The sequence below is a fragment of the Gymnoscopelus microlampas genome (assembly GCF_963454915.1).
Source record: "Gymnoscopelus microlampas genome assembly, chromosome: 2".
Classification (NCBI taxonomy): domain Eukaryota; kingdom Metazoa; phylum Chordata; class Actinopteri; order Myctophiformes; family Myctophidae; genus Gymnoscopelus; species Gymnoscopelus microlampas.
In genome coordinates this window covers 3,317,757-3,329,352 of record NC_139939.1, presented here as the reverse complement: position 1 = coordinate 3,329,352, position 11,596 = coordinate 3,317,757, and the positions used below count along the sequence as shown (strand labels likewise).

General features: G+C 42.9%; 1 protein-coding gene and 1 long non-coding RNA gene across 3 annotated transcripts; both read right to left on the bottom strand.

Moving 5' to 3' along the window:
- Window positions 1–639: 639 nt before the first annotated feature.
- Window positions 640–1,862, bottom strand: LOC311035483 (uncharacterized protein; the record flags this gene model as incomplete). Its single annotated transcript, XM_084043721.1, has 3 exons — window positions 640–806; window positions 1,203–1,362; window positions 1,524–1,862. 3 exons carry the CDS (start codon window positions 1,860–1,862, stop codon window positions 640–642), a joined length of 666 nt encoding a protein of 221 aa, XP_083899847.1.
- Window positions 1,863–1,868: 6 nt separating this feature from the next.
- On the bottom strand, window positions 1,869–4,151 carry LOC311059195. Of its 2 annotated transcripts, none has more exons than XR_014602136.1 (3): window positions 4,052–4,151; window positions 2,279–2,403; window positions 1,869–2,033 (listed from the first exon to the last, which is right to left on the bottom strand). It is a non-coding gene; the product is annotated as an uncharacterized lncRNA (long non-coding RNA). The 2 variants fall into 2 exon arrangements; XR_014602137.1 differs by lacking the exon at window positions 4,052–4,151 and adding an exon at window positions 2,482–2,565.
- Between the last annotated feature and the right edge of the window lie 7,445 nt (window positions 4,152–11,596).

The following is an 11,596-nucleotide window of genomic DNA, read 5'->3' as shown; positions in this document are numbered from 1 at the left end:
TTTTTTTTTTAGCAAATTTAAGTTTTACCAGGGTGAAAAAACAATATCAGACAATATATCTTTTGAGGCCTACTGGTTTTTAATTGTAAAAAACAAAAACAAATACAAAATGCTTCGGTATTTTTAAAACTAAAATATAAAATGTATATATGAAAATAAAGTGCAAAAGCTTTCAGAAATTGCAAAATAAAACTAAAACTAATAAAATATATATATAAATGAAAATAAAGTGTAGACAATAGTTTTCGGCCAATGTGCATCTTCAACTCTCAAGGGTAAACAATCCCTAACTCTTGTAAATTATTAAAATAGAACTCTTGTAAACAATCATAGTGTAATCACAGTGCAAAGTCTTAATAACAATCGAGAAATAACAGTGAAAACTCTTTATAACAATCAACTTAAATGTTCTGGACACAAACTAATGAGGAACCCATATCTCTTAACTCAACAAAAAGGAGGGTTCTTCTCATGAGGTAGAATTATTCCAGCAGAGGGCCATTTCAGCCAACACATCCTGAATGTGAAACACACCACAAACTGTGTGTGTGTGTGTGTGTGTGTGTGTGTGTGTGTGTGTGTGTGTGTGTGTGTGTGTGTGTGTGTGTGTGTGTGTGTGTGTGTGTGTGTGTGTAGGGCCTATTGGGCCTGATTGTCCTGTGTGTTCACTGTGTTTTCGAGGGATCTCCGAGCTTGCAGGGTCCGGTTTCCACCACGGTCCCGAGCTCCGGTGAACCATTTGGACACCGCCACCTCTGCCTCCTTCTTGTTTATATCCTGCGTGACGGCGTTCTTCTTTATTGCCCCTAAAAATAAATGACAAGAAGCCAACTTGGTAATGCTGACTTGATTATGAAACCTTATGAGACAGACATCTTTTCAAAAGTTTTATATCGCTGAGAAATGTGTATGCTTTTTAAAAACAACCGAGTCAAATCTGAGAACAGTTCATGAGAGTTGTACTCCAAGCTCTTCACACGACCAAGTGCTACAGGAAAAATGCAGGATTATGTATAGAACCTGACAGCTAAGGGGGCTAAGATGTTCTGATGCATTATTGAGGATTCTTTGCTGAACAGAAAAAGAAAATGGAACAATAATTTTAAATGTCTTGAGCTATGGTGGCAATTTAGTTTTCATGTAGAACAACAAAGTTCAGGTGGCACCATTATGTTATGGCAATAACACAAAATCTAATTTACCATATAGAACGTCAAAAAGTGCCAGTCCTCGGAACTCCTTCTTGCCATTGCGTCCGAAAAGGTTATACTCGAGTGCCAGCGTATTGGTCATGAGGAACCCCATCATCCTCCTGACACAACGGTCCACGGAAGTCCCCCCAATGTCTGCAACCATGGCAACCTGAGTATGATAAAAGTCACAGGAAGGAAATTCTGTATTAAGTGAACAGCTAAGATGTCAATGCCCGTTGTGTGCATGCACTCAAAGGGCAGGTTAACAGACTACCAATGTGATTAGAAAATACAAGTACATTTTGAATTGAATAAGAGATTAGAACGTACAACTGCAGACTTAAAGTCAGGGTCACCCAGCTTTAAGTTCATGGACTCGAGATCTGCCACCGTGTCCAGCGGGAACACAGCTCCTTCAGGCAGCTCGAGCGCTGGCAGAGATTCTTTCTCCTTCAGCAGCATGTTCAGCATCTGCCCATGGACCGTCTGAGTGCTCTTTACTTGCTCTAGCAGTCTCACGAGCTGGGTGAACATGTGTTCTCCCATGCCTGGTGCTCGTGGTGCTGGACTCGGGGTTCCAGCTGTGGGTCGTCTTATTGGGGTTCCGGCTGTGGGTTGACAAGGGGTTCCAGCTGTGGTTTGACTCAGGGTTCCAGTGGGGTGGCTCATTGGGGTTCTAGCTGTGGGTCGTCTTATTGGGGTTCCGGCTGTGGGTTGACTAGGGGTTCCAGCTGTGGGTTGACTCAGGGTTCCAGTGGGGTGGCTCATTGGGGTTCCAGCTGTGGGTCGACTCATAGGGGTTCCATTGTGGTGGCTCATCTGGGTCCCAGTGGGGCGGCTCTGTGTCACAGTTAATAATAATAAACTTTATTTGTAAAGCACCTTTCATGACATGCAGCTCAAGGTGCTTACAATTACAGTAAAGTAAAACTAATTTAACGATAAAGCAAAAGAAGGAAAGCAAAAGCATAAAACAACATTTAAAAATCAACCAAAAGCCAAGAAATAGGTCTTCAGCTGTGCTTTAAAGCTATTCACAGAGGCTGCCTGCCTTAGGTGTAATGGGAGTTTATTGGGGTGCTCACGTTTGTGGGTTCAGTGGGGCGGCTGATCAGGTTTGCAGTTGGGCGGCTTGCTCTTGGTCTTCCAACTGGGGTGTCCACACTCGGGATTCCAACGGGACTGGGGGTTCTTCTGGGACTCGGGGTTCCTAAACATAATGTAACATTTCAAGATTCTCTGTATATTTTATAAAAAGTAATACAATCTAATTCCATACTTTACATACTTGTCTGAGAAGAGGGAGATACACCGGGGCTGCTGCTCGGACTGCTGATCGGACTTGGACTGCGGCTCCTGTGTCTTTTGGGGGGGCGCGGGTAGCTCACTTTCTTGGACAGTGCACGGGGAGGTGTAGGTGGTAGGAAGTCATCATCGAAAGCTTCCGATTCCTCCTCACTCGTGAGCGCCTCCCTCCGTTTTTTGCGGTGGCCTACATTCAGTTAAAAACATACATTTTAGCAAACATAAAAAATTAACTTTAAGCAGTAGTTCTCAAAATGGAGTCCGGGGACCCCCATGGGTCCTTGAGGGTGTTCCAGAGCATTCCTAGCAAAATGTATTAAGAAAGTACAAGCAAGAGGGACAAATCAGTTTAACCATGCATACATCAACCATTTGAAAATTGCTGATCTACATGCTCACAACATGTCGCAATGCAAGGCGTGGTGAGCTTGTAGATCGGTTATTTTCATTTCTTTTGTAACGATGAAATAGGGCATTCATTTACGAAAAAACAAAAAGTTGAATTATGGAGATACAAGGTTTCACAACAATATCATGAATACCAGTGATCAAAGCTACAGAAACAACACATTAAATAATGAGTTGATATTTAATTTATACAATCATGCTGTTTGTTGTGCATGGTGAGGGCTTGCATGTCAAACGGCTCATATATGAGAAATATAGCATGACATGACATGGAGGAGCGAGCAAGCAGGAGTGTGAGGAATTGGAACGTGGTAGTCAGTCTAACCTGCTTGCTTCCTCCGGACTCGCATCTAATCTTCACCTCCTGGCTCGGAGGTGGGACTAATGCGTCAAATAATTATAATGGGTTAGATACAGGGGGAAATTCCAGGTTTCAGGGGTCCTTGAGGGCAGGGGTTTTCAACAGGGGGTCCGGGACCCTTTGGGGGTCCTCAGAGTCACTACAGGGAGTCCCCCAAATCTTTGTGTGATATGATTGATTTTTTTTTTGTTTTACATGTTGTTCTACATGTTTAACCACTTGAACCCTAGTATCCCTTTTCTGAGGAGAACTTTAGCCAAACATAGCCGATCTACAAGCTCAAAACGCCTCGCGCTGCGAGACGTTGAGCTTGTAGATTGGCTATTTTTTGGGAAAGAGATATACAGTAGGTGTGTAGAGGGAAAAAAGAGCAGCAAAAGTTTATCTGAAACACAATTCTATACAATATAGAGGGGATCCCTGCTTCATCTCTCTCTCAGCCAGGGGGTCCTTGGCCTGAAAACGTTGAAGACCCCTGCTTGAGGGGGTCCTCAGATAAATCCCCAGATAAATGAAGGCTAGTTAGGAACCAAATGGACCCTTATGTAGCTGTAACTCTAAGGGTGTATGGTCCGTGGTCTAATGCAGGGGTTCTCAAAGTGGGGTCCGGGAGGGCCCTATATTCATCAGCTATTTAAAAAAAGAAAAACCTTGACATAACACCACAAATCTTGTATAGGGTCCTTGGCACAAAATCTTTTCAGATGGGGTTCCGTGGTCAAATACACACCTTGACAAGAAAACATTTTAGAACCATTGCCTAACAACAGCTATTTTTAGTTACCTCCTCTGTCGCCTTCGGGATGCATCATCACCATCAGTCGCTATGTCCGATGACGTCTCTCCCAGCTGGAGCTTCTCACGAGCCACTGCGTATGTCTCTTCAGGAAGAACACAAAAACAGGGGAAGGGGACATTAAAGCAATTTTTCAAAGTTAAAACAATATGATGCCAAAGTTAAACCTTTGAATGGCACAGGCTATCATAAGCCTATCATTGCCTACTTGCACATACATTGTAACACTCCTTGTAAAAGCTAAGCTACTGGTGGCAAACTTGTTTTCAATGTGGAATAACAAAGTTCACGAGCCTTGTCAAAAGTAACAAGTGGGTGCATGGTTATATGGGTTATATTTCACATATAGTTATACTATTCTTGTACTATATTCACATTAAATCATCCTTAACCTTCAAGTTAAAATCATTATTTCCGTAGACTTAAAAATCATTGTTTTATTTGATGGCCTTCTTGCCCTGGCATTTGGTCACACATTAACACTTGCTGCTAATTATGTTGATAGATACGTAATATAGATACTTAATATACATCATCTGTTTATCATTTATTAGTAATAATAAAAGTTATTGTTTTTACCTGAGGGAGCCTCACTCCACACCTGCCTAATTAGTAATGTCAGCGTTGACCCAACAGCCTCCTCTGGTCTTTGAAGTATCTCCTCTTGTTCTTCTTTAATCTGTGGAGGTTCTGGTTCCTCCTGGACCAGACCGGGGCTCCTCTCCTGCTGTTCAGGAGAAACCTCCTCTTTACACACAGGAAGAAGTGAGAGGTCTAGAAGGAGGAGAGAGAAGGTAACGTCAGAAAGAAACTCAGTGGCCCTCATTTATCAATGGAGTGTACAAACCAGTTTATTTTTTTGCCTAGTGGTGGAAAAAGTACTCGCATGTGTTACTTGTATCCAGGATCCAAGATGGCGGCACGAATGTTACATGCTCTGCTAGGTTTTATGTTTCTATGTTTTTAAGTCATCTATGCCTCGCGAATTTTATTGTTGCTTCTTTTTGTGACATTTTAAACATAGTTCGGTGTTATCGTGATATCCTGGGATTTATTTTAGCTGAAGTTTAGGAAATAGTGGATTGTCTACCTCTGAGAAGCCTGTTCCACAATCCGCCTGGTGTCTGCCGGCTTTGACCCGGTGTACGACGCTACTACACCTCAACCGAGGGGCTGTGTCTGTGAGGCCAGGGTGTCCCCTGGACTGTCTGCTCCGTTCCTGTCTGGTTGGCCTTGAGTGCTGGGATCACCCTGGGTGGCAACTCTAGCTCATCGTAGCTTGTGCTGCTCACTAGACATAGTGTTTATACCACCGCTGGCTGTGGCAAAAACGCTAGTACAATTATAGCGTTTCTCCTCGCGGCTACTCGGCGGCCGTGATCTCGCTATCAACGGTGATTATGCGCCGGATCTGCTCTGCTGCTGCTGCTCGGAGGGCTCGCCTGCCCTGCTGATCCGTGGCTCTGCGTCCTGCCTCTTCTCGGCCTTTGTGAGGAGGGACTGCGGTGGATGTGTGGATATAAACGGCGCCTCCAGGTTGGCTTGTGCGGCGGTCTCGTCTCTCATCTATCTCTGGCTTCTGCGACGGCGAGCACTGTTGTTGTTGCCGGCGTCCTCGTGTTGGCATGCTAGTTCAGATGGCACGCTAATCTCGTTGCTCTACTGTGCTACATAGCCTGTCGAATTGCGAGGCCTCCAGCCTCTGCCCTGCTTCTCTTCCACGGATTGAACAGTTTCTGTACCTCGGATTCGGCCCGTTCTCCGTTTCCCCTCGTCGCCTCCTCGGCTGTTGCTGTTGGATTACAGTTCTCCTCCTCCTGCTCCAGTACGGCGTATGGTTGGTCGCACAAAACACAACTCAAAACATTCTGTGGTTGTTTTGTTTTCATTTCATTGTTTATGCTACATGCTTCATTGAACGTTGTGCATAATATTCTGTGGCTGTTTTTGTTTTTGTTTTCATTGTATTGTGTATGCCCTGTGGTGAAATGTTTAACATGTTGCCTTGCAATATGTTGGCTGTGTTGATTGTCTCGTTGGGCATGGGTCTCATGTCACTGGACACTCTCCATCTGGGTAACACCACTTCTTTGCCACACTCGAACCTAAACACTGCTGGTAAAACACGCGTTACATCCGGATTTCTGGAAAATGTACTTTGGCCACAAAGACCATGTAAACGTGTTTCTCTGAATTGCTTTTCTCAGCCTGCTTTGGATATGGTGATTCTTGGATTATGGCGCGATCCCTGTTGTACTGCTCACTCTTGCATGTCTTCCTCCAGAGCCCCTGGTGTTGTTTCAGTGTGTAGGAGAACATCAACAAGGTTGTTGATTTTACTAATGCTGTTTATCTCAGGTAATGTACACATTAATCCTGGACCGGACCCCCTCTTTGAGGCCCTACCAATGTTGTCTAGCCCCATGATTTTAGCTGTAGACATGGCCTAGGCTTCCTCCATTTTAATGCTAGAAGCCTGGTGCCTAAATTGCCCACTTTTCGTTGTTGGTTTGAAATAGCCAAGCCTGATGTGGTCGCGGTTTCAGAAACCTGGTTAAAACCTGGCACTACTGATAATGTGGTTCGTGTGCCTGGCTATAATATCTATAGAACCGATCGTAAAGGCAGATGTGGGGGAGTTGCTCTGTACATCTCTGATAGATTTCAAGGGTCTGTTCTTCATTCTGTAACTATACCTAGGCAGTTTGAATTTTTAGCCGTCCAGATAGTTGTGGCTAACTCTCCTTTGACTATTATCTGCTGTTATAGGCCTCCTTCTGCATCTAGTGAAGCTATGGGAAACCTAGTAGACTTAATTTCTAAGTGTACTAGTTCCGAGATTGCCCTTCTCGCTGATCTGAATTGGGATTGGTTGACTGATAAATCTGCTAGTTTTAAACAGCAATGTGATTCCCTAAATTTAACACAGATCATCCATAGCCCCACTAGATTTAACCCTGCCAGACCGGATGGTGACACTCTGATTGATATTATATTAACAAATGCAGCGCACAAATATGTTTCTATTGGTGTGTTTGCAAATGATTTGAGTGACCATTGTACTATTGCTTGTGTCAGGAATACTAAGCTGCCCAAAACCAATGGCCTGACTGTTATCAGGCGCTGCTTTAAACACTTTTCGGAACAAGCCTTCCTTCACGATTTGGCTGCCATTGACTGGTTTCGCATGTCCTTAATCCCATCAATGGATGAGGCCTTTCGGCTCTTTCACGAACAGTTTCTCCATTTGATGAACAAACATGCACCTCTCAAAAAAATCATAATTAAGAACCGAGCAAATCCCTGGTTTTCAAGGAATCTGGCTGATCTGATACATGAAAGAAATAGGCAATGGTCACTTGCAAGAAAGTCAAAATTGGCTCACGATTGGCTATTTCGTGTCTTGAGAAATAAATGTACGGTCCTCACCAGGAAGTTGAGATCGGAACATTATTTATCTCTCACTAGTGACACCTCCAGTAATCATTGTCAATTCTGGAGAGTAGTTAAAACCCTTCAACAGAAAGGAGTAGCAGGCCCACCGCCTAAAATTCGGGTTGGTGATTCCTTCACTTCGGACAAAAAATGTATGTCTAATACTTTTAACATGCATTTTAAAAGGGCGGGACACATCTTTGATGAGAAAAACGCCAAAGCTCCTCAGAATGAAGCCCAGGAAAATGCTGGCTCATCTGTTGTTTCGGATTTTAGTTTTGATTTCTCTCCCATCCTGGTTTCGGATGTTGTGCATGCCCTGTCCACCCTAGACCCTAAAAAGTCTGCTGGCCCAGATGGCCTTGACCCTTTCTTCTTAAAATTATCATCGGCTGTCATTGCTCAACCTGTTACTGATTTGTTCAACATCTCTCTATCCACCCAAAGTTTACCAGAAGCGTGGAAACAAGCAAATGTTTCCCCTCTTCTCAAGGCTGGTGACCCTTGTGACGTAAACAATTATAGACCTATCTCTAACCTCTCTGCCTTGGCTAAGATCCTAGAAGGTCAAGTATCAAAACAGGTAAAAGGGTTTCTTGATTCACACTCTATCTTAAATCCCATGCAGTCAGGTTTTAGAGCAAAACATAGTACTGTAACGGCGTGCCTTAATGTTATTGACGACATCAGGGCAGCCTTGGGTAAAAAATCCTTTTGTGCTGCCTTATTCATTGACTTGAGCAAGGCCTTTGACACCGTTGATCCTCATGTACTGCTCAAGGTCCTTTCTAATGCTGGTTTCTGTCACAATGTGCTAGGCTGGTTCAAAAACTATTTAATTGGCCGCACACAGTGTGTTAAATTTGGTGACACTGTTTCAGATTCCATCACCCTTGAGAAGGGAGTCCCTCAAGGTTCCATTCTTGGTCCATTGCTTTTTCTGTTATATGTCAATCATATTTGCAGTCAATCTAAGCATTGTAAGTATCACATGTATGCTGATGACACAGTTCTGTATTCCTGTGCCCCTTCTCTTGACGTGGCAGTGTCAAACTTGGCTTCAGATTTTGTCTCTCTGCAGCATGAATTGGTGAACAGCAAATTGCTACTAAATGGCCAAAAAACAAAGGCCATGCTATTTGCTCCAAATAGCACCGTCTATAGCCCCCCAAACATCACCACTCTCGATGGAGTAACCATCGAATGGGTGGCGCTATACAAATACCTTGGGATTTGGTTGGATAACAAGCTAAACTTCAATCACCATATTGAAGCCTTGGCAAAGAAGTTGAAGTTCACACTGAGCTTCTTCTATCGAATGAAGTCCTGTTTTTCTTCTGCCTCAAGGAAAAGGCTGGTCACTAGCCTTTTTATGTCGCAACTTGATTATGGAGATGTTGTGTACCGATTCGCCTGTTCCTCAACATTGGGCAGACTTGATCCCCTGTTTCATGCTGCACTGAGGTTTATTACCAGCTCTACCTACAGGACACACCATTGTATTCTGTACTCTTTAGTAGGATGGTCATCCTTAGCATCTCGCAGGTTGCTACATTGGTACACTTTTATCTACAAAGCCATTCTTGGTAATCTCCCTAGTTATATTGGTTCAAAATTTAATTTAGTCCAAAATTCGCTTAACCTCAGATCAAATGCTTGGATGCGCTACGTCATACCAGACACCAAATCTGAGGCAGGGAAAAAGAGCCTTGCATTTTTTGGGCCCTGGTCATGGAATGACCTACAGACCAGACTAAGATTGGCTTCTTTGATCCCCCTAGTGAGTTTTAAGAGGATTGCCATGGGCACATTCTCCAGCCACTGCTCCTGCTTTGACGAGTAGCAAATGCTGTGATCTTAGTTTTGTATTAGTTTAATAGTTTTAAGATGTATTGTTGTTATTAGCCTTTTAATAATTAGTCTGTATTTGGTGCTATTGGTAGTAGATTTTCGGTATTATGGATGACATGTTTGTCTTTGTTATGTCTTGTTATGTTGTTACTGGCAGAGCTGTGTAACATTTATTTGCCTCTTCTCTTGGCCAGTGCGCACTCGTAAAAGAGACATTGGTCTCAATGTGATTTTACTGGTTAAATAAAGGTTAAATTAAAAAAAAATACTTAAGTAAAAGTATCAATACTGCAATGTAGAAATACTCTGTTACAAGTAAAAGTCTGGTATTCAAAATTTAATTGAGTAAAAGTACAAAAGTATTGGATTTGGTATCAAAACATACTTAAAGTACAAAAGTAGAAAGTACTCCTTATGCAGAGCCAATCCTAGCGTACATTTGGTCTGTCCTTTCATAAATGTGACGGTTGAAACCGAGCGTCATTTAAATAACACGCCCTTATATGTTCTCGAAATGGCCCGATTTTACGACATGAAGAACCAGAATACAACCTAACAAAGCATGGAAAGTGTGCGTTCTAGTTACACTAAAATAAAGCAATCATGTATTCCCCTTGGGTCAGGGGGCTGCCGTACCGCTATGTTAATGAGAGGTAGCAGGCAAGGCTGTCGTACTAATCTGAACGTTTATGGAGTGATTGATGAATGAATTATAAACATTAAAGATGTAGTGCCATGATTTATTTTCCGCCTAAAAAATGATGATCAGGTATTATGATTATACTAGGAGAAATAATTTTCCCCAAAAAGTGTACAGAAATGGCTAAAATTACGTTTTTATGTGGCCACACCCACCAGGTCATTATGTATGCGTGGTTGTCAGGTGGGTGGTATTCTATCTGAGTTAGCCACACCCCACAATGTTAAGTGAGTTGTGGTAGGCCGTCCCCTGTTATTGTGATGTCATCAAAACAGGGTATTTCCAATGGGCATTTTGACTCAGAGGCTTTCAGCTTTCAGGAAGGAACCAAAAGTACACAGGGAAGGCAAATTTGCACATTATAACAACACCTGGAGGTCTATTAGAGTAATGTTAACTTTGTAGACACGTGAAACCAGAAAAGGCTCAAAACTATGGCACTGCATCTTTAATGGATGAAGGCTGGTGTGTGGGTCATATCTCTGATCTCCTCCCGGTGGCCAAATTAAATACACAGTGTGCCGTGAAGAATCAGAGCTGCGCTGGGCACAGGTTTGAAGCGTCAGGTTATCCTTAATCCAGGTTGCACATAACTCCATAGGACACGCTACTGTCTCCAAACGTATATACAGTGTATATACGTTTGAAGCTCGAAGCTCACAACGTATCGCATCGTGAAGCGGTGTGAGCTTGTAGATCTGCTATTTTCAAATAGCCAATGCAGCCAGATCTGCAATCTTATCTGAATGACTGTTAAAGCAGTGTGTTTAGATGAGTTTATGAAATGTAATTGTTTCACAGGGATTATTTATTGGTGTGTTAGATATATATTTTGAAGTGGGTCCAGATGCCTTTCAGATGGTCAGGCAATGCTGCTCTGCAGGTCTACAATGGTAGCCTGGTAAACCCCTCCCTCCGGAAATCTCATTTGTATTTGATTTCAGTAGTGAGTCTGGCCTACAGGCCTGTCTGGGCGTTTCTCCGGAGTTCATAACTCATATCAGCGTCCTCGCTCATTAGTCCAGGCAATCTAGCTCATTTTGGGCCCAAAAGTCAGACTAATTGTAAGAGTATTTCTTTCACCATACACCATTTCTATGAGGTGTCTAGAATAACATACTAAAAGTCCTAAGAAATCCTAGTTGCAGAAGTATGTTTTTTTCTCATTAATCCAAGATGTGTGCCAATATCGCCTGACAACAATACACCCCAATGGGCTTATTTTTTTCCTTTACTCCTATCACAATGAAACTTTCCAGAATGAAAGTTAACATGAAAAGTAACATTTTTTGTATTACAATTTTTTTTTTAATGACTTTGAATATGCAAATGAGCAAAAAAAACTACTAAAAATACACCCTAAAAGGCGTTTTTTCCCCCTGGAACTCATGAAACGTAACACAATGAAAGTGGGTGATGGCAATGCTGCTTTTGGACTGGCCTCTAACCTGAAAACTTCCCGGCTTGGTTGCACCTGCCAGGGGTATAACGCCGGCCGGTATAGTCCTCAGGGTCACGGAGGCACACCAGCCTCCCCACCACGACAA